The sequence below is a fragment of the Anas acuta genome, chromosome Z (genome assembly GCF_963932015.1).
Source record: "Anas acuta chromosome Z, bAnaAcu1.1, whole genome shotgun sequence".
NCBI lineage: Eukaryota > Metazoa > Chordata > Aves > Anseriformes > Anatidae > Anas > Anas acuta.
In genome coordinates this window covers 31,897,084-31,917,863 of record NC_089017.1, presented here as the reverse complement: position 1 = coordinate 31,917,863, position 20,780 = coordinate 31,897,084, and the positions used below count along the sequence as shown (strand labels likewise).

The following is a 20,780-nucleotide window of genomic DNA, read 5'->3' as shown; positions in this document are numbered from 1 at the left end:
GCTACTCTTCTTTCTCTCTATCAAAATGCCTTCTGATGGAATTGAATTTTGTTGTTTGTTTTCAAAGGATTCAAAACGAGGATTTGGGATTGCAGTTTCTGGTGGCAGAGATAACCCACATTTTGAAAATGGTGAAACTTCGATAGTCATTTCAGATGTTCTCCCAGGTGGCCCAGCAGATGGATTACTTCAGTAAGCAATTTCTTTTTTTCTCTGTCTGATGCATTTTGAGGGTCATGGCTGTAGAATACGTAAAAACTTCATTGGGCAGGGTTGACTTTCTGATGATTTAACCCAACTGAGATGTGATAATTTCTTGAAGACTTAGATGTCTGTTTTAAATGGGAGGAAAAAAAAAAAAAGGAAAAAAAAATCCATGGGGGTGTTTCTTTGCTATTTTTAAGTAAATAAATTTCAGCAGTGTTGGAAAGCTTTTGTAGTCAGCTATGTCTCTCTTAAGATCGTATATCTTCTAAATGAATAGTAGAAAAACTTAGCATCTCAAAGTACTCTTCCTGTTCTTCCTTCAGGAAACATATTTATTGGTCAGTAATTAGTTTTCAAGAAGATGGTGTTAAGTTGGATAGAGAGCCCAACAGCAGGTCTCAACCTTTATCGTGTTGGGCATGATAATGGGGCAAGGAAGAGAAACAGAAGCCTTTGCTAAATGTTTATTTTATAATTGGAATAAACAAATATAAAAATGCAGGTTATAGGTAGTCCTTCTGATAGTGCATTCACTGGTGAGGCAACATCTATCACAGACAAGTATTTTGAAATCCGTAGGCTGAGATGAACAATTTCTAGTCCACTGCTGATCAATTTTTCATCCTGGAATACTTTGATAAGGACTAGACAGTTTGGAAGAATGATGAATTTCCACAGTAATAGTAACTCAAAAGAGTAGGTGGGTTGTGGCCATTTTGCCAAATGTAAATTTGATGTCGTAATGAAAAGACTGAGTAGTAAATGATGGACTAGATAAGAGATGTATTGCAGAGCATGTAACAAACCGTTCTCAACATAAGCCTGCAAAAAGTGACTCCTATACAATACCATGATAATAAATACTGATCCATAACCATCTATGATTGGGGAATAAAATCATGTCCACAAATTATGTATGATTGTAAGTAAATTGGTGATGACAAGGCAATACTAAGCAATTTGTGGACATGCAGACAGAACACATCCTAAAGAAAACTGAAGATAAAGCTGTTCCTCTAGCAAACTAAGGAATGTAGGACCAACCTTCAAGGTGTAGGGCATTACAGTCCTGCAAGCCTTGCTAGAGTAGAGTGAACACACATGTGGGTTCTCCATGTAGTGTTGTAACATTATTTAGTGCTATTTGGGGGTACACAGACTGTGAAGAGAGCTATTTTAACTTGCATAAAGTATAGATTAAACTGATACTGGAATATAGTGTGCTGTTCTGGAATACTTTTCCAGTAAGAGGAATTGGAAGGTTATGAAAAGAGGCACAAAAATCAGGAGTTAGAGAAAATGCCTTACAGAGAGAGGCTTAAAGTAAGTAATCTTCTTATTTAAAAAGAAGATTGTGATGTGACTTGATTACAGTTAAGAGAAAATAATGGGTACTAAAGATTTCTCTTATCTAGCAGAAAAAGGTACAGTAGCCAGTGTTAGTTCAGACTAATGCTTTAACTGCGAGGTTAGTAACTGAGTTATCACCAAAACAGACTAATATAAGGAGTGGTGGATTTTTTTTTTATTTTTTATTTTTAAGTTTCCTGTACTTTGGGGGCAGAAATCTTTCTGGGAAGAAACATTTTTTTGTAATTTATCATGTATTATGGGTTTGTCTCCTAGAGGTGCTAGGAGAGGTCTTTCTTAATGGTCTATTTGACATGCAGGCGGTTGGAATAGATGAACCTGTAATCTCTTTTGGTCTGTGTGGTTTGGTGTTTTTTTGTTTGTTTGGGTGTTTGTGTGGTTGGTTTTTAGGTTTTTGTTTTTCTGTTTATTTCATTTTGCTTTGGGGGAGTTTGGTTTTGTTTTGACCAATCACGTTCTTCCAGTGTCGATGGGGCCTAAATACCAATCTTTCAGAAGAGTGTGCTGTGTGTTACAGTGGTACTTTGTAGAGATTTGTCTGAATGCTATGGTGTGCAGCAATTTGAAGCTCTCTTGAAATCCTTATCCTGCTGTGAAAAATACTACGTAGGTGTGAAGGACTAGGCATTCTGGAAGAACTAAAAAAGAGTAAAATTTTTAATGGTTGTAATGAATGTCCTTTAAAAACAAAATATTCCTCAAAGTTACGGCAGTATACCGAAGCTGGGCATAATAAGTGTACAAAGTTATGCAATTCTACCCAAACTGGTTTTCAAATATAGTCAAAGCTTCTTGTAGTAATCTCAGGTATTTCAGCGCTGTATAACAAATGCAGCTTTTAAGAAAAGCTCTCTATTAAAGAGAACAAAATCCTTTGGTCTGTGTTCACCCCCATCCCTGAGAAAAAAAAAATAAAATTGCATTTTGCTGTTTTCATGAAGACCTCTCTTAAATACTTTTCTTTTTTTCTTTTTTCTTCTCTCTGCTCTTTCAGAGAAAATGACCGGGTGGTCATAGTTAATGGGACTCCAATGGAAAATGTTCCACATTCTTTTGCAGTCCAACAGCTTAGGAAAAGTGGAAAAGTGGCCACCATTGTAAGTAAAATACAAATGTATTCACTGTAAAGTGGTATGTACCTGTGTAAACAACCAAGGGTTTGATTTTCTTCTATGAAATGGACAATAAATGCATACAGCAAAGCATTTGCCCAATTGAACATACAGAGTAAATAACTAAAGCAAAGACATACTTCATACAGGTGAAGCAAATGGAAATAAAATTACAGCGTCACAAAGTTATCTTGTTGAAAAACTGAGAATAAAATTTGTCTTCAATTTTTATTTTTACTAAATGAGTGGCAGTTAAAAAAAATGAAATAATTTGAGTAAAATTATGTCCAGCATACACAGACCTTGTCCAAGAATTTGCTGTCCAGACTTGCTTTCCTTCAGAGATGCATCAACATCTCTGTTGGAGGGGGCTGTCACATTTTTAGAAGTCATCTAGAGAAAGAAAAAACATCCGCAGTGTATCTGTTGCAGAGGTGAAATCACGTGGTTGCTGATCTGATTTTTTAATTTATTTTTAATTCTCCTACTATTATTATTCTCATAGTTATTATTTCTTCTGTACATCTAAATAATCTCATTTACTGGTTATTCTGTAAGTAGACTGGTTTCCAGTGTGATACGTACAGTCCTGCAGTGATTCAGGGTTTTCAGGTTCTCTATTTTTCCCCATCTCTATCTGAAATGTGAAGAACTTTTCATTTGCCAAATGTCACATTCTGACCACTGGAGGTTTCTTTTTTTGTTTTTTTCATCTTGCCTTGAACAGGTAGTGAAAAGACCACGGAAAGTGCAGGCAGCTGCTTTGAGGAGAAGCCCCTCCCTTGACTATGAGGACAGAGCTTTAGATGTAATGGATGACCATGCAGATTTCGATGGCAAAAGTGCTCGAAGTGGCTACAGTGAAAGAAGCTGGCGTAGTGGCAATGGAGGGCGCAGCCAAAGCTGGGGAAACAGCCTGGATCAGAGCTATAGAGATGATGAGGACAGAGGGCGCAACAAAAGCAGAGACCGTAGCAGGGAATACAGCCGTGATCGCAGTCGTGGTAGGAGTGTTGACAGGAGCTTGGATCGAGACTATGGAAGAGATCGGAGCAGGGGAAGGAGCATCGACAGAGATGGTGGCTATGAACGGGACTACAGAGGAGACTACAGCCCACCCAGTTACAGCCATGGATCGCAGCCTGATCCTAGATACGTGAGGGAGGTGAGGAGCCGAAGTAGAGACAGGCTTCGTTCCCGTAGTCCTTCGCCTGAAATGCACCATCAACATGAGTACCTAGGACCGCAGGATCAGAATGGACCCATCAGTGTTCTCTTAACAAAAGGCAAACACAATGAGGGTAGGTACAGGAGGGGAATAGAGGAATTAGCTTTTAATGCAGCGTGTTATTTTGCTGGGGGCAGCGAGGGCACTGAATGTAAATGTTGGCCTTTTTCACTGGTTGCTTAAGTTGTTCTTTCATTTTCCATGACTGGTTTTGGTTGCTTTTTTTTTCCCTAGCACCGTGGACTTCATCTTTGAACAAGATACTCTTCACACACATAATTTCAGTATTTTTGAGCCTCTGTGTCCTTTGTTTTTTTCATTTTCTCCTCCCTATTCTTCTGAATACGGTGAGAAACATGGATCTGATCATGATTCAGATTACACTTGGCACATCTACAAAAGGGGTAGTTGTAAAGGGTGAAGAGTAGACTCTGCTTTTAATAGACCATTTAATTTAATTATACGGAAGGGAAGAAGTGGTTCCAAGGATTGTTTGTTTCTGAATACTTCAGAATGTAATTAATGGTTACTGAAATAGCAACAACTGAAACAGCCTTTCCTTGTTGAGTGTTGGAGTGTGTAGATGGCGGCCAAAAGTGTGATCTTATAATGTGCTGTGAAAGAGATTGTTGTGCTGCAAAGCATATCTGAGATTAGGTTGTTCCACCTTTTCTGTTTTGTTTTGTGTTTGTTTTTTTTTTTTTTTTTCTGGGTGGTGGTGCTGCTGTTTTTCTTTTTTTTTATATACCTTTAAATGTGCCTGTTGTGACTTGGAAGAATATTCTGCTGGCGTAATCTTGGAATGCAGGAGCTATTCTCTCTTTTTTTTTTTTTTATCAACTACGGCAAGGATGTTTGTCCCTCTTTCTTATTCTTCCCCTGCGCATAATCTTTAAAATAGCAAAGATAATGCACATAAGTATACAAATAAGGAGAAACTTCAGATGTCTTTGTTAAAAAGTTCAACATGTAGCCAGTATTTCTGTAATAATTTCTGCCATTCATGTGGATACTCTGCAGATTCTCTCAAACATGGTGACTTTTTTTTTCAAGTAGGTGTCTGTGTTTCTGTCCTTTATTGTTCTAGGGTGTGCTCGTTTTAAAACCAGTGTTATCTTTTCTTTTTCCGTTTTGCCTGAAACAACTGAGACATGTTATTGGGTTGTTACAGATAGGAGAGGGTCTGCATGAAGCAACTCGTAAAAGAAACAGGTCTTCTTTTAGCACTTTTTGACTCTTTATCATGCCTTTCTACACCATACAAAATATGATATGGAGAGAATCTAGTCCAGTGTATTTATGAGCACCTCCGTAACAAAGGCATTGTTTTGCTGTTGACCGTGCAGGCTAATCATCTGTGATTGTTTTCAGGCTGCTGATTTTTTGTAGTATGGTGACAGTGCTGAAATAGGAAAAAGCCTGAGGTTAAGTAGGTTTACTGGGTCCCCATTTTCATTTCTCTTGGTATAATACTTTATGCACATAGTGTTGTTTTGAAAAATGCATTCTTGCTCATCATCTAAGCTACAGCGGGTTATTTCCCTGATTCTAGAATATGGTCTTCGGCTTGGAAGTCAGATCTTCATAAAAGAAATGACCAGTACTGGCCTAGCCACAAAAGATGGCAACCTTCACGAAGGGGATATCATTCTTAAGGTATGTCCTGGCTAAACTGCTAGCAATGTAGAAACTATTTGTTAAAATGGCTTCTCTGGATTATGTCATTTTATAGTCAAGTTCACTATCAAACTTCAGTGCAATATGGACTTTTTTGTTTACCTGTAGTGTTATTGTTGCCTTTTTATGTCCAGATCAATGGGACAGTGACAGAGAATATGTCTTTATCTGATGCCCGAAAATTGATTGAGAAGTCACGGGGAAAGCTACAGCTGGTTGTCCTCAGGGACAGAAAGCAAACACTGCTCAACATTCCTTCACTGAACGACAGCGACTCAGAAATGGATGGTGAGGTTTAATGGGGATAAAAAGTTCATGTCTCTTTACAGGGATAAATTGAAGCCTAGTGTTTTTTCTGTGATATAGTGACACTAGATTCTTAAAATAAATAAAATAAATAATTAAAAAAAAACACTGAATGCATACATGATTAAACATTATCCAAACAAGCATCAAGCCAACTGCCTTTCAGGTGAAAGAAGAATTTTGTAGTAATCATACATTTTGCTTGGGGGCAGAGATCGAAGAAGCAATGGTGGTCAGGAAAAATCGATCTTTGTCTTCATAACATCCAAATCAGCTGCTTTAATAAAAGGCTTTAGTTTTAAAACCAAATGGAATGGTCTGATTTCTCTTTCCAATGGCATTAACATTCATTACAGTGTTCAATGGGAGGGAAAAATGGTCAGGGCAAAAGAAAATTACATGTAAATCCCTTGGAGAACTGGTTTCCATTTCCAGGATCTGTTCCATACTAGTGGTCTCTGACAATGCACGAGCTGTATCTCACAACATGATCTTGCTTTGGGAAGGCCTCAGGATGTTTGGGGGAGCAGGATATTATATTAAATAATGCAAGATACTTGTTTCTGTGATGTCAGCATACTCAAAACAACTCCTCATAGGTTTTACTGTGATGACTGAGATACAGTTTGAATCTGAGGGCCATTTTGTTTCATGACTGAAAAGCAGTAACAAGGATGGTTAATGTAGTCTTCTGTTTTCTGTAGTCTTCTTGTATTTCCAGCAGAGCTCAAATAAAAGTCTGTTAACACTAGCTCCTCCGGCTATTGCGTGGTCATAGCTGTTGTGTGGTGTGTGCATGTTTACCAAAAGTTGTGTGAAGTCTTCCTGAGATATTTTCCAGGGGGAAGAAACTAAAAAGCATGCAACATTTTTTGAACCCTACACAAATCCAACTTGGAAAGGAAGTGGTCTTGAAGTGTCAACTTACTTTATATTTGAAAGCTTTTGTAAATAAATGCGGTGATTATATGTGCAGATAATATAAGCATTTCTTGTTTTGTTACTGTTTTTATAGATATTTCAGAAATAGAGTCAAACAGATCATTCTCCCCTCAAGATGACAGATTACATCATTCTGATGTTGATTCACATTCATCCAATGAAAAACTAAAAGAGAAACCAAAGTAAGAAGTGTTCTTTTCTAGTACTTTGCTTATCGAGGAAATACTTAAAATACGTGTACTGATAACTGGTTTCACTGCATTTTTTTTCTCATTTAGTGCAAAAGATGATTCATCTAGTAGGATGTCCAGGATGGGTGCCATGCCTACACCATTTAAATCGACTGGTGACATTGCTTCTGCTGCTGTCACAGTTGTAGACACAAACAAAGAACCAAAGTATCAAGATGATACGGCAGGTCAGAGTTGAATTATTCTTTCTTTTTCCTTTTTTTTCTTCTTAGTCTTTTTTTTCTTCTTCTTCTCCTTCATCTTCACATCCTTTGTCTTCATCTTCTTCTTCATCTTTGTCTTCCTCCTTTGCCTTCACTTTCATCATCTTCTCCTCCTTCTCCCCCTTTGTCTTCATCTCCTGGCAAAAAAAAATCTCTCTAAATCATATCCATGTGTCTAGTATAGTTTTCCTGTGAATCCCATCCTTGCACACAGAAGAGATCTGTCTTTGCTTTGCGGTGCAGAGAAAGAAGGAACACAAGAGATTACCTGAAGGCAATTGTCTATTAGAATTACAGGCTCTAAAAGCAAATACTCATCTAGTGCTTCTTCTGCTGTAGTCTGGTACCCTAAACAGTCAAGTGGAGCTATTTCTGAAGTCTGATCTGGATTGCCTAAAAGAGTTCTATATTCCTCTATTGACCTACTTGTATTTTCCAGAATTAGAGGGAAAAAAGGGGGGGGTGGGGAGGGTGGAAATGGATGGGTGGAAAGTAAATCAATTCTAGGGGGAAAAAAAAGCTTTATATTAAAATCTATATTAATCTTTGGCATGGGAGAGATTGATTGCTATCTGATCACTAAAAATTCCTGCTATAACTTGTTTTTAATAGCTTAATAACTTACATTGGCTTTTTTTATATACAGTGTCTCAACCCAAACCAGTTGCAAGAACAATTCTTAAACCCAGCCCTGAAGATGAAGCAATATATGGGTAAGGAGGCACTTGCTGTGTTCTTTTGCACTCAGTATTCTTCATGATCTCCACTTGTTTCTTGGTTGTGTATGTTTGGACTTTTTTGCTCATTTGGAGCGATACTCCCTTCATAGTTTAATGCTGAGAAGAGATGATGTACCTTCTAACTGAAGGGGTTGTTAAGCCTGGAGGAGAGATAACAAGTCAAAGTTGACTGTCTGCAACTACATAATGAATAGTTGTAGAGAAAACAGAGCCAGACTCTTCTCAGAGGGACACAGTGGTAGAATGAAGAGCAACAGACCCAAGCTGGAACACTGGAAATTCTGGCATGATATAACAGGGGAAACTTTTTATTATGAGGTGGTTAACCACTGAACAGCTATTCCATGTATGTTGTGGTATCTCCAGACATAATCTGCTGAGATTTTGAGTATCTCACCAGAGATACTCAAAAGCTTATATGACCAAGGTCCTGCACATCTGCTTTCAGTAAAGGTCCATTCTAACCTGCACAATGCTATGGCACGCATAAAAAAAAATTTACGCCTCTTCATTATTTTATACATACACAAAAGACAACCTTCCTCTTTCTCTTAATACTAATATACAAAGAGAATGTCCTCTATTTAAATTGGAAACAAGTCTGTTGCAAGAGAAGGCCAAACATATATGTGTTTCTGTAAAAGCTGGAAACTTGTGTACGGAAATTTGCATTTCTGCACAAGCCTGTGCAGTCCATACTGCAGTTCTAATCTCTGCTCTAAATGAACAAAATATTGCTCACAAAGAGTGTGCATATGTGATGGTTTTTAAAAGTGGGTAAATTCAACCTGGTACTGTTGATTCCGTAAGAGTTAAGATACTAAAAGTTATGCACTGTATTGATATGAAATCAACCTACATGTTTTCTTTGAGAGTTTCCAAATACAGAAGTTAAAGGTAGAGGAATACTAGGATTGTAAGGGAAAGCCTAAAGATTGTGCAGCTTGAAGATTTTTTCTCAAATAGATTCTCTTCTCGGATCTTTCCTGAGGTTGGACCTTGTATGTGTTGTCATTGACGTACAAATTAATCAAGTGATTATTTTGGTGAAGGGGAATTTATAATACAGGCTTAGGGTATTACTGAGAAAGGCTGACAGATAAGTACTATCCTCTGTGTTGGAAGGTCACTTAGGCATACAGCTTTTCTGACAGGAAAAACACTGAACCTTGTTCAGTAACCTCTTCCTCTCTGGAATATGAAAGGTATGATTGTTAACACAGCAATAGAATATACTTGGGAGTATTTCTCTGTACAAGAAAACTTGAAGAGTTCCATGTAATCTAATAAATATTAAACTGCAAAGAAAATAGGTGTAAATTTGTATGACATTTCTCAGATGCTTAGAGGAAAAAACTCTGTGATTGCTCATAACTCAGGCTTTTTTCACAAACAAAACCAAAATAAAACCAAACAAACAAAACCAAGCTGCTCAGTTGAAAGAAGATCCAATAGGTTGGGAATGATTTCAGGACTTCAGGAATTAAGAGTCATTTTCCTGCTCTGTCAAGTCTGTGTGTGTCACCTGGTCTGTCTTCCTAGTTAAGTTTCCACTCTGAAAAATGCAAATTATCTGCTTTCTGTTCTCTGAAGTAAATGTAGCCTATCTAATGAGACAAAGGGGATAAGAATATTACTACGATGATTTTGCTGAAACTGTTGCAATTTTTTGCTCTTGACATCCTAATATTGTCATATGCCTAAAATCTGGCCTTACTTCCTTTTTCTGGCTTGCAAATCTTGTAGTCCTAATACAAAAATGGTGAGATTCAAGAAAGGGGACAGTGTGGGTCTACGACTGGCTGGTGGAAATGATGTTGGGATATTTATTGCTGGAATTCAAGAAGGGACCTCAGCCGATCAGGAAGGACTGCAGGAAGGAGATCAGATTCTTAAGGTATGAGTATGTGTCCCTGAAATTCAGACCACTTTTGTGTTCTTCTGGTGTGCTTCTTAGTGTAAATATGGAAGAAGTTATATTCTCAGGCAAGTTATTTCTTGATATGTGTGTGTGTGGTAGAGAGATTTCACTGAAATCAGCTTTTGAAGGACAACTCAAATATCAAGTATTTATTTGCATAAGCTTCTGTGGAAGGGGGAGGTAGAAGAAATATTAATCAAAAAAGAAAAAAGTCCCAAGATGGAAGAGAATAAATTTTCCTTCCCAATCTTGGAGGGAAAAAAGTGAGGCCAGTATTCTTTTTAATCTTTCTCTAATTTCCCTGGGTAACAGCAACTTAATTTTCCCAGTTTCTGAATTATTCTTTTATGCTATTTTGTCTTCTTTTCTTTTTTTTTTAATATTAAAATAGGAGGCTAATCAAATTTTCTCTTCTGCTTGTTTTCTCTTTTGATAGCCTTTATTTTAAAGACCTTATGCAGACTGTTCAAGTAGAAGAAACAGTCTAGCAGTGCACATCCAGGATGTTGTTACTTCAGAAAGATTACTGTGAATGGCTGGATAAAATATCTATATTGACTTTATGAAAATATTTATATATATGTGTGTGTGTGTGTGAGAGTGTATAAAATAAGGGAAAATAATACTTAAGATTTTTTATGTGAAACAAAGCTTTGGGTGTTTCTTTTAAATTTTTTCTTTCTTTTTTTTCAAATGTTATTTTCTTCTTTTATACATAGGTAAACACTCAAGACTTCAGAGGCATTGTTCGGGAAGATGCTGTTTTGTACCTTTTAGAAATTCCCAAAGGTGAAACAGTGACAATTCTGGCTCAAAGCAAATATGAAGGTAAGTGCTTTGAACAAAAAGTGTGTATATCTGTGAAGCTTCTGCAGTCATCAGGAGCGTGTTAAGCTCTGTTTTGTCACTGAAACCACAAATAAATTCTCTCTTGCTTATTCTTGGTAGCATTTTAGTTACCCTTGTTTTCAGAATTTTAGGAGATAGCTGTTTTCCATACCACAAGTAGAGATGCCTGTGTGATATGTTTATCAGAGTTATTTCTCTAACTTTTTTGTTATTAGCAAGTAGCATCTCTTCTTAATCCTGCAAACATACTGCATATTCCTTCTGCTTTTCTGCACATAGCAGCTTGCCTGAGATCTGCTGTTTACATTCCTTTTCAGATGTACCTTGGCAGTCATAAGGTATTCACAGTCAGGCAGCAGCAAATGGACAATTTGAAAAGCAGCGAAGGAACAAGCAGTACCTCTTGCTTTCCTGTTTGGAGACATAGCCTGCTGTAATACTAGCTGCCTTTTGCTCTGTCACGGCACAAGATCATGCTTCCCTTCTGCTATAAGGGCTATATGTGTACAAATATAGAATGTTTTTGGCAATATTCTTCTTTTGGTAAAGAACAATGGATGTGGAGGCTGATTTTTGCATATTTTTGTTTGGAGTGGAAGAAGTTCAAAACTCTTCTCTGGAACAACTGGTTAATCTTTCAAGTGTAAAAATTATAAACTAAATAGAGTTCCTGTTTCAGTCTACAGAGACATCATGGCTTGTGGCAGAGGAGACTCGTTCTTCATCAGAAGCCACTTTGAGTGTGATAAAGAGTCACCACAGAGCTTAGCCTTCACCAGAGGGGAGATCTTTAGAGTAGTTGATACACTGTATGATGGCAAACTGGGAAACTGGCTAGCTGTGAGAATTGGAAATGAACTTGAAAAGGGCCTCATTCCAAATAAGAGCAGGTAAGTAAACATTCTGTCATTGTTAATATCTGTCATTGTTAATACCAAGTAATAATTCTGTTAATATTTTTACAAAATATTTTTGCTTTCTATGTCATACCTCTTTTTTTTTTTCCCTCCTTGCAAGATCAAAAAACTTGTTCTGTTTTTATTTTCACAATAGTTGTGCCTGCAAAACTGTACATTTTAGAACCATGGTATTATGTGACAAGAAGATGAGAGGATTGTGCTGCCTGCATACTGTGCTGGATCTTTGCAACACAGGTCTAGAGCTTCTGATGCAGCAGTCAATCTTTGGCCATTAGTGGCTTCAATTCCTTTTCTACAAAATGGGTAGAGGGTCCATTTTAAAATAAATAAATAAATATATATATATATTTTTTTTTAATTTAAATTTTATTTTTTTTTAAAGGGCAAGCTCTCACTACTGTATTTGCAAAGATACTCTGATAATTAATCTCTTAAAAGAACTTCTAGTGCTTGAACTCCTTTTGTTAATTCTTATGGAAAATGTTTCAAGAACATATTCCGAACTAATATTTCTTGGTACCCATAGTACTTATTTTTATAAGTACAGAGTAAAACACAGCAGTGGTTTTAGCTTAAATTATAGTTTCCTAATAGAAGTCACTGTGAGATAAAAACAAGTGTCCATAATTTGTGCATTGAGTAAGAGAATTAAAATTCATCAGCAAAAAAGTCAGTTAAGGGTATTTTTAGACTGTAGGCTTTCAGTCCTTAAGTATGGTCATGATTTTATGATGAAGAAAAAAAATAGAAGCTCAAAATTACATCATACAGAAGTTCCTGAAATACGCTTCTTATGAGATTCTCCTGCCCCTTTCCTGGTTAGTAAATTCTGTCCTTGCTGGTAATTGGTCTTACCAAACCAGCTATGATTTCTATGCTGCAGTGACTTAACTGAAGAGGTCTAATGGAGAATAGAATAATGGAAGTAACTTTTTAGAGCATCAGTTTCTCACCAGCTCTGTACTTTTGCAGTATTTTATTTATACTTGTATGAATTTTTAGTTTAAGACCTGTGAGCTGATCCAGCAATCTTGGAGCTCTGGCAAATTGGATCATCATTTTGACTCTAACTGGGTTTGTCCCAAGGCAAAGGAACCTGAATTCCTGTATTTTTCTACTTCCCGTTCATGGCTGGCAAATTACCGATTACAAGTTCAAAGCCCAGCTCTTCAGTGAAAGATCCTTTGCCCTTTTTGACTAGATCCGTACAAATGATCTCTGTGCTTTCTCTGTCAGAGCTGAGCAGATGGCCAGTGTTCAAAATGCTCAGAAAGATGGCTCAAGTGACAGGGCAGACTTCTGGAGAACACGTGGCCAGCGATCTGGAGGGAAAAAGAATCTGAGGAAAAGTCGTGAAGATCTGACAGCTATTGTATCCGTGAGCACAAAATTCCCAGCTTATGAGAGAGTTCAGTTGCGTGAGGGTAAGTGAGACTGCTCTGAACCAGGTGCTTATTTATTGCTGGTGGTTTTAGCATCATTTAGTCTGCTTGGCTAAATAAGTGATTTGGAATAACATGGGCTTTAGTGTTAGAGTTGAACCACAGAAGGGGATAATGTTCTTATCAGACTGCAGATTTCTGGATGCTATTAACTACATTAAGAGGAAACCTTTCTATGTTTTCTAAACTGCTCTTCTCCTTTGCCTCTAAATTACACATGCCAATTTAAAGGTTTAAAATACGGGAAGGAACAAGCAGGGGTTTTTTTGTTGTTTGTTTCTTCAGCTTCTGTGTGTCTAGCTTGGAAAGTACCATCCATGTGCCTGAGATGAATCACCATCTTTACCTTGCTCATAAGCACCACTTAACAGTATCATGAGAGAAAGTAAAAGCCAAGTATCTTTAGTAGATTGTCTGGATGTCATTAAGGTTGATGTCATCTATCTCTTCTGGATGCTCTCATTCTAAATTAGCTATATTGCTGGTGATGTTGGGCAAGTTGACGTAATTTCCTGGATATTTGCACAAGATAGTATTGTGTGGGGAAAAAAACAAAAACAAACAAACAAACAAAAAATAATAATAATAAAAAAAAAAAACAGTAAAACATATTTTAAAGAAACTCTCAGATGAAGACTGAGTAATGGGATGGCATTCACCCACTAATTTGTAAGGACTATGCTTACAGTTGTTTTGACATAAACATAACAGAATTATGCATTTCTTTTGCTTCATTAGGCTACTCTGCACTTGATATAGCATTTGTATCTTTATTCACACAAATCCCACTAGGTCCAGGTTCATGCTGAATGGAAAGATAGCTGAAGATACACTGTATTTTTAGAATATAGAATCCTCTCAAACTGTCATTAGGAGAAATAACAAAGTTGTTAAATTTAAATACGCTTTCTCAGCTGATAACTTTCTAAATGAATTATACTGTTGCACAAACTTTAAAAAATCTGTTAAATGTTTTTAGTGGTATCTTCAATGAATTCCTAACCTTGTGTATGAGCTGAAGATCTTTTTTTGCTGCTTTATGTGTAGGTATAAAACCAATCTTACTGTGCTTATCTTTCCTCCAAATATTTTTCTTTCAGCTGGTTTTAAGAGACCTGTTGTGATATTTGGACCTATTGCAGATGTTGCTATGGAGAAGTTGTCAAATGATTTGCCTCACCTATACCAGACAGCAAGTAAGCTCTCCTCCTAGCTTCTTCATCATTCTTAAATGAGAGAATGGGTGACTTGATAACCATAGCCTCCCTGCTATTATAGATGAACTAAAGTGTTGTCTTTGCAGAGACGGAGCCCAGAGATGCAGGTTCAGAGAAGTCAACTGGGGTAGTGCGATTGAACACTGTGAGGCAAATCATTGAACAGGTAGAGTATTTCTCCATGAAAATTGCTTATACTGAAAGGGAAGTTGTTTGATTTGTTTTCCTCTAAAACTTGAGAGTCATCAAATCTTCACTACATCTATTTCTGTGATAAGCAGAGTTGGCTTAATGATAAGGCTGTATTGAAATATGTTCAAGAAGAATTTCTATGATTCTGGTAGCTCTCCTCTAAATGAGAAGGTGAACCTGACACTAGAAATTAAATTCTCCTATTTCAGTCCTTCCTGAATTTGAGCAGAGGCATATCTACTTTGTACTGTATGCTTCTTGAATTTGCCAGGGTGGCCTTACTGTCATGCAGTACTTTACTTGCCCTTACTGCCATCAGAAATGTAGCGTTTTTTACAGCTGTCACAATGACTTCCCATTCAATTCATACAGCGGTAACTGTAAAGCAAAGTGATGTGTACTGGAACTGCACTGACTGTTTTCATAATACTGTTTAGAGATCAAATAGGTAGGTTGAAATTAAAGCACTGTAAAGTAGGCTAAGGAATGTACTATGCTTCTTATTGCCTTGAACCCAATAAAAGCAGTACCAAAGGGTTTAAAATGTCCCACAGAAGTCTGTACAGAGTTCATGCCCCACCACGGCACACATCCCATTCATCTTAACCGTAGAAGTAGCTGAGAAGGAGTATATATATATAAAGAAAAAAATAATTGAGATTTACTTCTACTTTTTACTAAGTGTAGGTAAAACTCCACAGTTAGCACCCAGAAAAGTTGTGGCAGTGGAAGCTGTGGTATAGACAGGTAAAGAGAAAAGCTAGTTAAATTCACAACTTATTTTAAAATATAAATATATGGTGGAATCCGTACATTTAACTTAACAGGAGAGTTAGTTAATTAACATAAGAATGTGGACATTCATGCAAAAGTTGTTCAGAAAAATGGAGCTGAAGGGAAAAGGTTGCCTGCTGTGGCTTCTGAATGTAATGTAACTGGGGGAAAAAAATCCAAAATGTTATGGCCTTGTGGAGGAAAGCATCCTAGTTTTCCTAGGGTGCCATGTTCCATTCACTGCCCTTTGTTACCCACAGGCAGAACACTGACCGAGCTTTCTTGTTTACAGGATAAACATGCTCTCTTGGATGTGACTCCTAAAGCAGTGGATCTCCTAAATTATACCCAGTGGTTTCCAATTGTAGTCTTCTTTAACCCAGACAGTAAGCAGGGTGTGAAAATCATGAGACAAAGGTTATGCTCCACATCTAACAAGAGCTCAAGGAAGCTTTATGAGCAAGCAAACAAGCTGAAGAAAAATTGTTCCCACCTCTTCACAGGTAAGGAAGAATGTGTGTCAAACCTGCTTACCAAGAGAGTAGTGGATGTGACTGTGTAAGTCTCAGACATCCACTAACTGCTCCATGTATTAACTCATATGTGAGAAAAATCTGAAGTAATTTTCTTCAGACAGGCTCTTCTGTGAAGTTATTTTATTCATGATTGCAATGGCGGGTGTCCTGCCAATCAGGAGCACATTTTAGTAAACAAATCATAGCCTTTTATTCCCTATTACCCAATGCCTGATCACCTCTCCTGTTTCCTCATTGGCTGAGTACTGCAGGTTCACAAGCTACTTGACACTCCTCTATACCATATATGTACAAGTTTTCTTTTTTTCAACCCTTTAATTTCTCGTTTGCTATGTTTTGAGAACTTGTGATCTTTGTTTTACTGTTCTCACACTGCTCGTCCTGTTTTTCTCAAGCTTTTACCTTGTTTTGGAACTGTGAGGCCTTCTACTGTCTACTTATCTACTTAACGTTTCTCCTTATTATGACTACACAACTACCTTGGCCTACAGAAAAATAATTCTCCAAAAACTGTAAAAATACAACTTAGTTTCTCACAGACATCCACTTGCTGCTCTGTATATTAACTCATGTGTGGGCTGGAACTAAATGGGTGTGAAAGTACAGCGATGAGAAATCTCTTTGACTTCTCAAAGTTCCTTGTTTTGCCAAATTATAACACAAAAGAAATTGAGAATCAGTGTACTGTCATTCAAAGGCGATGAGTAAGTCAGTTAATAAGCTTGGGGCGTGGACAAACAATAAAATAAAAATACTTTAAGTCAGTGATCTAAATGAAGTATCTGTTTAACACTCTCACCATACTAAAACAAAAAGTTAAACAGAAAAGAGCAAATAAATGACCACATTGCATTTGCTGTATATATATACTTTTTCATTCAATTTTTACAGCCACCATCAATTTGAATTCAGCCAATGACAGCTGGTACGGTAGTCTGAAAGACACAATTCAGCAACAGCAAGGTGAAGCAGTATGGGTATCAGAAGGAAAGGTAAGCAGTCAGTCCACACTAAGCAATACAGGTATCTCAAGATAATTTCTTGCAGGAAAAACTGTTTACATTTTTGTTTACCTACACTGGATAAATTGGACAAGGAGTGGGTTAATGTCTGTCTTTGTAACCAAAACTGATCTAGTATTGTTTTTTCTGTTATAATTTGGAGCTTTCATCACTAGTGCTGTGGCTACGGGAAAGTGGCAAAGAGGACTTTTACAGGTCTTTCCTTTAACATTCTGCATTAAGATTTATTTTGTTTTTGCAAGATCATTTTTAAGGAGCTGTTTAGCATGACTTTGAGACCTAATTAGTCTCTAATTCTTAATTCTTTAGTCTTTATTCCTTAATTCTTAATGACTTTTCTGTAGATGGATGGCATGGAAGATGATGCAGATGATCGCATGTCTTACCTTACTGCCATGGGTGCTGACTATTTGAGTTGTGATAGTCGGTTGATCAGTGACTTAGAAGATACAGATGGTGAAGGAGGTGCATACACCGACAATGAACTTGATGAAACCATGGATGAACCAAGGATTTCATCTGTTAGCCGGTCCTCTGAACCTGCGCATCACGAGGAGGTGAGATGCCTAGATTTTCAACAAGGCTGGGTTTTGGACTTCATGAAAAAAGCCCAGTATGTATGACGTAGGAATAAAAAGGAGATTTCTCTTGCATTTTCTTTAAACTGCAGCATTATGTAGTAGTGTTTCAGAAGTACCTAGTGTAGAACAAAAGTAATAATAACTCTGCTTTTCTGCCTAACTGGATAGATTTCCTGATTATGTCTCATCACCTTGTACTTGACAATTATATCTGCAGTGATTGTGATCAGATTGCTGTCAGTCACCTGACTCTCAGTTACCGTTCCCAAATTAGTAAACTTCAAAGAGACCAAAAATGGTTGAGTACTGGATACTACTGTGATTTTACCTCTTATTTTCTTCCGCAGAACATAAAGAAACTTAGCTCAGAACCAAGAGCTCAGCTGAGGAAAGCTGGTAGCAGAGAGATCCTTAGAGAACCTAGTCCACCTCCAGCGTTCAAGCCAGAACCACCTAAGGTAAATTTGTAGAAACAGATCTGAATACATAGTTTGCTTTCTGGAGAAATTCCAGGGTGGCACATCAGGAAAAGCGAGGAGAATGATCAGGTACTAGAAAACAAGAAAAATGTGGAGAGAGAGAGAAATAATGAAGGAAGGGGCTTCAGAGCCTAGCAGAAAGAAAAGGGATTAGTTGTCTTCAAATGTGTGTGATCTCTATTTGGAAAAGGAACTACACTCCTCTTTGTTTATGCTAATTAATTGAAAGACACTTTTTTAGAACAGCAAAAACAAATCTAAGCTAATCATTAGGAAAAGTATTATCTGATGGCCATTATTGTGAAGTGCAAAATCAGAATCTAGCATCTCTGAAATCAGTCCCCATCCCTAGAAATTATTAACTGGCTATGCAAACCTTGCTCCAAAATGGTACATGGAAAACAAAACAAAACAAAAAACAAAACAAACAAACAAACAAAACAACAACAACAAAAAAAACAGTGCTTGGAGTCTAAATTCTACTCCTTCTACACCTGATTTCTCCTTTCCCCAAAGTCTTTTCTTTATGAGGGTAGGTGCCCTTGCAGTCTGCATTCAAAATACATTCAATGTGCTTTGCCAATGGAGACTGGGCAGAGTCAGACACATGTGTGGAAAATAATGGTGGAACAGAAAACAGGCATGGTTCTGTGCACTCCTAAACTCCCAGGAATGGTATTCTGTGTTAGGCAGGACGGACATATCACCTGGGAGGTACATATTCTCTGTGTTGTCCCCTATAACATGTTATAGTTCTGGTGCTCTTCATAGAACTGTACAAACAAATCGAAATGTGCTACTCTTCTGTAGGGTGATGTGTAGTTTATGAATGTGTGGCCAAAATGTTGCAGCAGTTCAAGTACCTTTCCAAGTGTTACTTTGGATGAGAATCGACTATGAATTAAGTACATAGGGAAAATGATTAATCTCAGATTAAAGCCTTCATTTGAAAAGAAAAATCATGAAATTGCTATTGTAAACATAGTTTACATTTTTAATACTTCTAGGGGAAGTTACAAAACAAAGAGGATCAATATGACATCCCCAAAAACTCTGACTCCAAAACAAGTAGCATCAATGCCAGCAGTGAGACTTCAACTGCATCAGTTAAAGCAGCACCACCAGTTTCTGCGAAACCTGCTTTTGGACGGCCTATCCTAAGAAACACTCAGCAAGCAGTCCCAGCTGCAGAGGAAGAGGAGGAAAAGTTGGAAGAGGAAGGAAGTGAACAAGAAAATACTCCAAAATCTGTACAGAGGAAAGTCAAAATATTTGAGGAGATGAATCAGAAGGCAAAGATTCAAAGAATGCAAGAGTTACAAGAGGCCCAGAATGCCAGGGTACGAAGAGATGCATTCTCCCCTTGCTGTACTTTCCAGCATGCAAAACTGCCTGCATCCTGAAAATGAAAATCTTGCACTTGCATTGTGTTGATGTGTTGATTTTGGGAGGAGAGGTGTGGTAACCTACACAACTAGAAGTATCATTTCTTTCATAGAATATAGAGATTTGGATTTAAAAAGAGGCTATATTTTTTTAGGCTTCTTCTTGTATCTGTAGCAAACTGTCTTTTGAAAACCCTCCTGCTCTTGGCACTCCATCATTTTCACATGTAGTTTTAATTAGTACTCTAACAAAAGATCATGCAGCTGTAGGAATAGTTTTCAGTTTGTGCTTTAATTGTTTCAGATGTAGCTGTGACCTGCTTAGATCTACAGTCTATGATTTCTTAATGGATAGACTAAAAAAGAACAGTTATTTTCTCCAACTTTTTTTTTTTTTTTAAAGCTTGAAATAGCCCAGAAGCACCCGGATATTTATGCTGTCCCTGTCAAAACACAGAAGTCAGAACAGAACTGGCCCCAACCCATGAGGTAAGGTATATCCAGTTTAAAGTATTCTGTCTGAATTGTTTACTTCACCAGCAACAAGGAACGGATCTTGCCTTTTTTTTTTTCATAAAAAACAATCCTACTTTGGTATATTGCTTTGTTGTGGTGCCACCAAGATTACTGTATAGGTAGGGCAAAACTTCAATGAACTTTTTGTTTTCAGGATTTTTTTTTATTTTCTTCATAGTATTTGAATTACCGAGGAAGAAACACTAATTACTTAACACTTAATTACCTAAGTGCTTAGTCAACTGCAGATTTACTGTGTGGGTAAGGAAACCAAGGATGAAACTTTGCTGAAGTCACTCATCTAGTCACTCAGCTGAGGAGAGAACTCTCTTTTTTAATCTGACTGGAGTCTCATGAAAGTTGGAGCGTCTTTCATTAAAATTCAGTGAGTTCTGGATCATCTGATCATGGTGTCAGTTTACCCCTGGGTAGACACCTATGCAGGAGCTAATACACTGTGTGATAGATTTTGCTTTCTTCTCTGCAGAGCTCTGAGTTTCTCTTGCTTCTTAGTTACAACCAATAGAAGTGGGACATTTTCTTTCTAAAGAGTCAAATCCTTTGATGTCATAGTATATAATTTAAAATGCAAAAATTAAAAACAAAGTAGTAATTACTGTTTTTCTTGCTGGATTCAAAACAGCATACTTTTTATGTTGGTTTACAAGTTTTTTAAGAAGTAGTAAAAAAAAAAGTCACCTTTAACTGTATATCCAGAGTTATTTGCTTAATTGCAGAAATCAGTGCTGCTGCCATGTTGGAGAAATGTTAATGACTGATCTTGAGGACGTTTCTGAGCACAGAGGCAGTATGGGAAGAGGGCAACATCTTATTTATGTACAGTGTGGAATTGCAAAAACCGTGGCTTTTGAAGCGGGGGAAATGCCCTTCCCTGGCAGATTTTATCTA

At 37.3% G+C, this 20,780-nt stretch overlaps 1 protein-coding gene across 8 annotated transcripts in view; it reads left to right on the top strand.

The window, feature by feature from the left end:
• The window catches only part of TJP2 (tight junction protein 2), a 65,115-nt gene that overhangs the window by 42,808 nt on the left and 1,527 nt on the right, over positions 1 to 20,780 (top strand). For all 8 annotated transcript variants that reach the window (XM_068667547.1, XM_068667550.1, XM_068667551.1 and 5 more), the window contains 20 exons: positions 68 to 192; positions 2,573 to 2,675; positions 3,418 to 3,991; positions 5,471 to 5,574; positions 5,730 to 5,883; positions 6,917 to 7,025; positions 7,122 to 7,261; positions 7,944 to 8,010; positions 9,784 to 9,934; positions 10,678 to 10,786; positions 11,487 to 11,697; positions 12,964 to 13,151; positions 14,270 to 14,365; positions 14,473 to 14,552; positions 15,645 to 15,855; positions 16,780 to 16,880; positions 17,255 to 17,467; positions 17,839 to 17,949; positions 18,978 to 19,310; positions 19,759 to 19,844. In XM_068667547.1, coding sequence (XP_068523648.1) covers positions 68 to 192; positions 2,573 to 2,675; positions 3,418 to 3,991; positions 5,471 to 5,574; positions 5,730 to 5,883; positions 6,917 to 7,025; positions 7,122 to 7,261; positions 7,944 to 8,010; positions 9,784 to 9,934; positions 10,678 to 10,786; positions 11,487 to 11,697; positions 12,964 to 13,151; positions 14,270 to 14,365; positions 14,473 to 14,552; positions 15,645 to 15,855; positions 16,780 to 16,880; positions 17,255 to 17,467; positions 17,839 to 17,949; positions 18,978 to 19,310; positions 19,759 to 19,844 — 3,266 coding nt within the window. The remainder of the gene's footprint in view (positions 1 to 67; positions 193 to 2,572; positions 2,676 to 3,417; positions 3,992 to 5,470; positions 5,575 to 5,729; positions 5,884 to 6,916; positions 7,026 to 7,121; positions 7,262 to 7,943; positions 8,011 to 9,783; positions 9,935 to 10,677; positions 10,787 to 11,486; positions 11,698 to 12,963; positions 13,152 to 14,269; positions 14,366 to 14,472; positions 14,553 to 15,644; positions 15,856 to 16,779; positions 16,881 to 17,254; positions 17,468 to 17,838; positions 17,950 to 18,977; positions 19,311 to 19,758; positions 19,845 to 20,780) is intronic.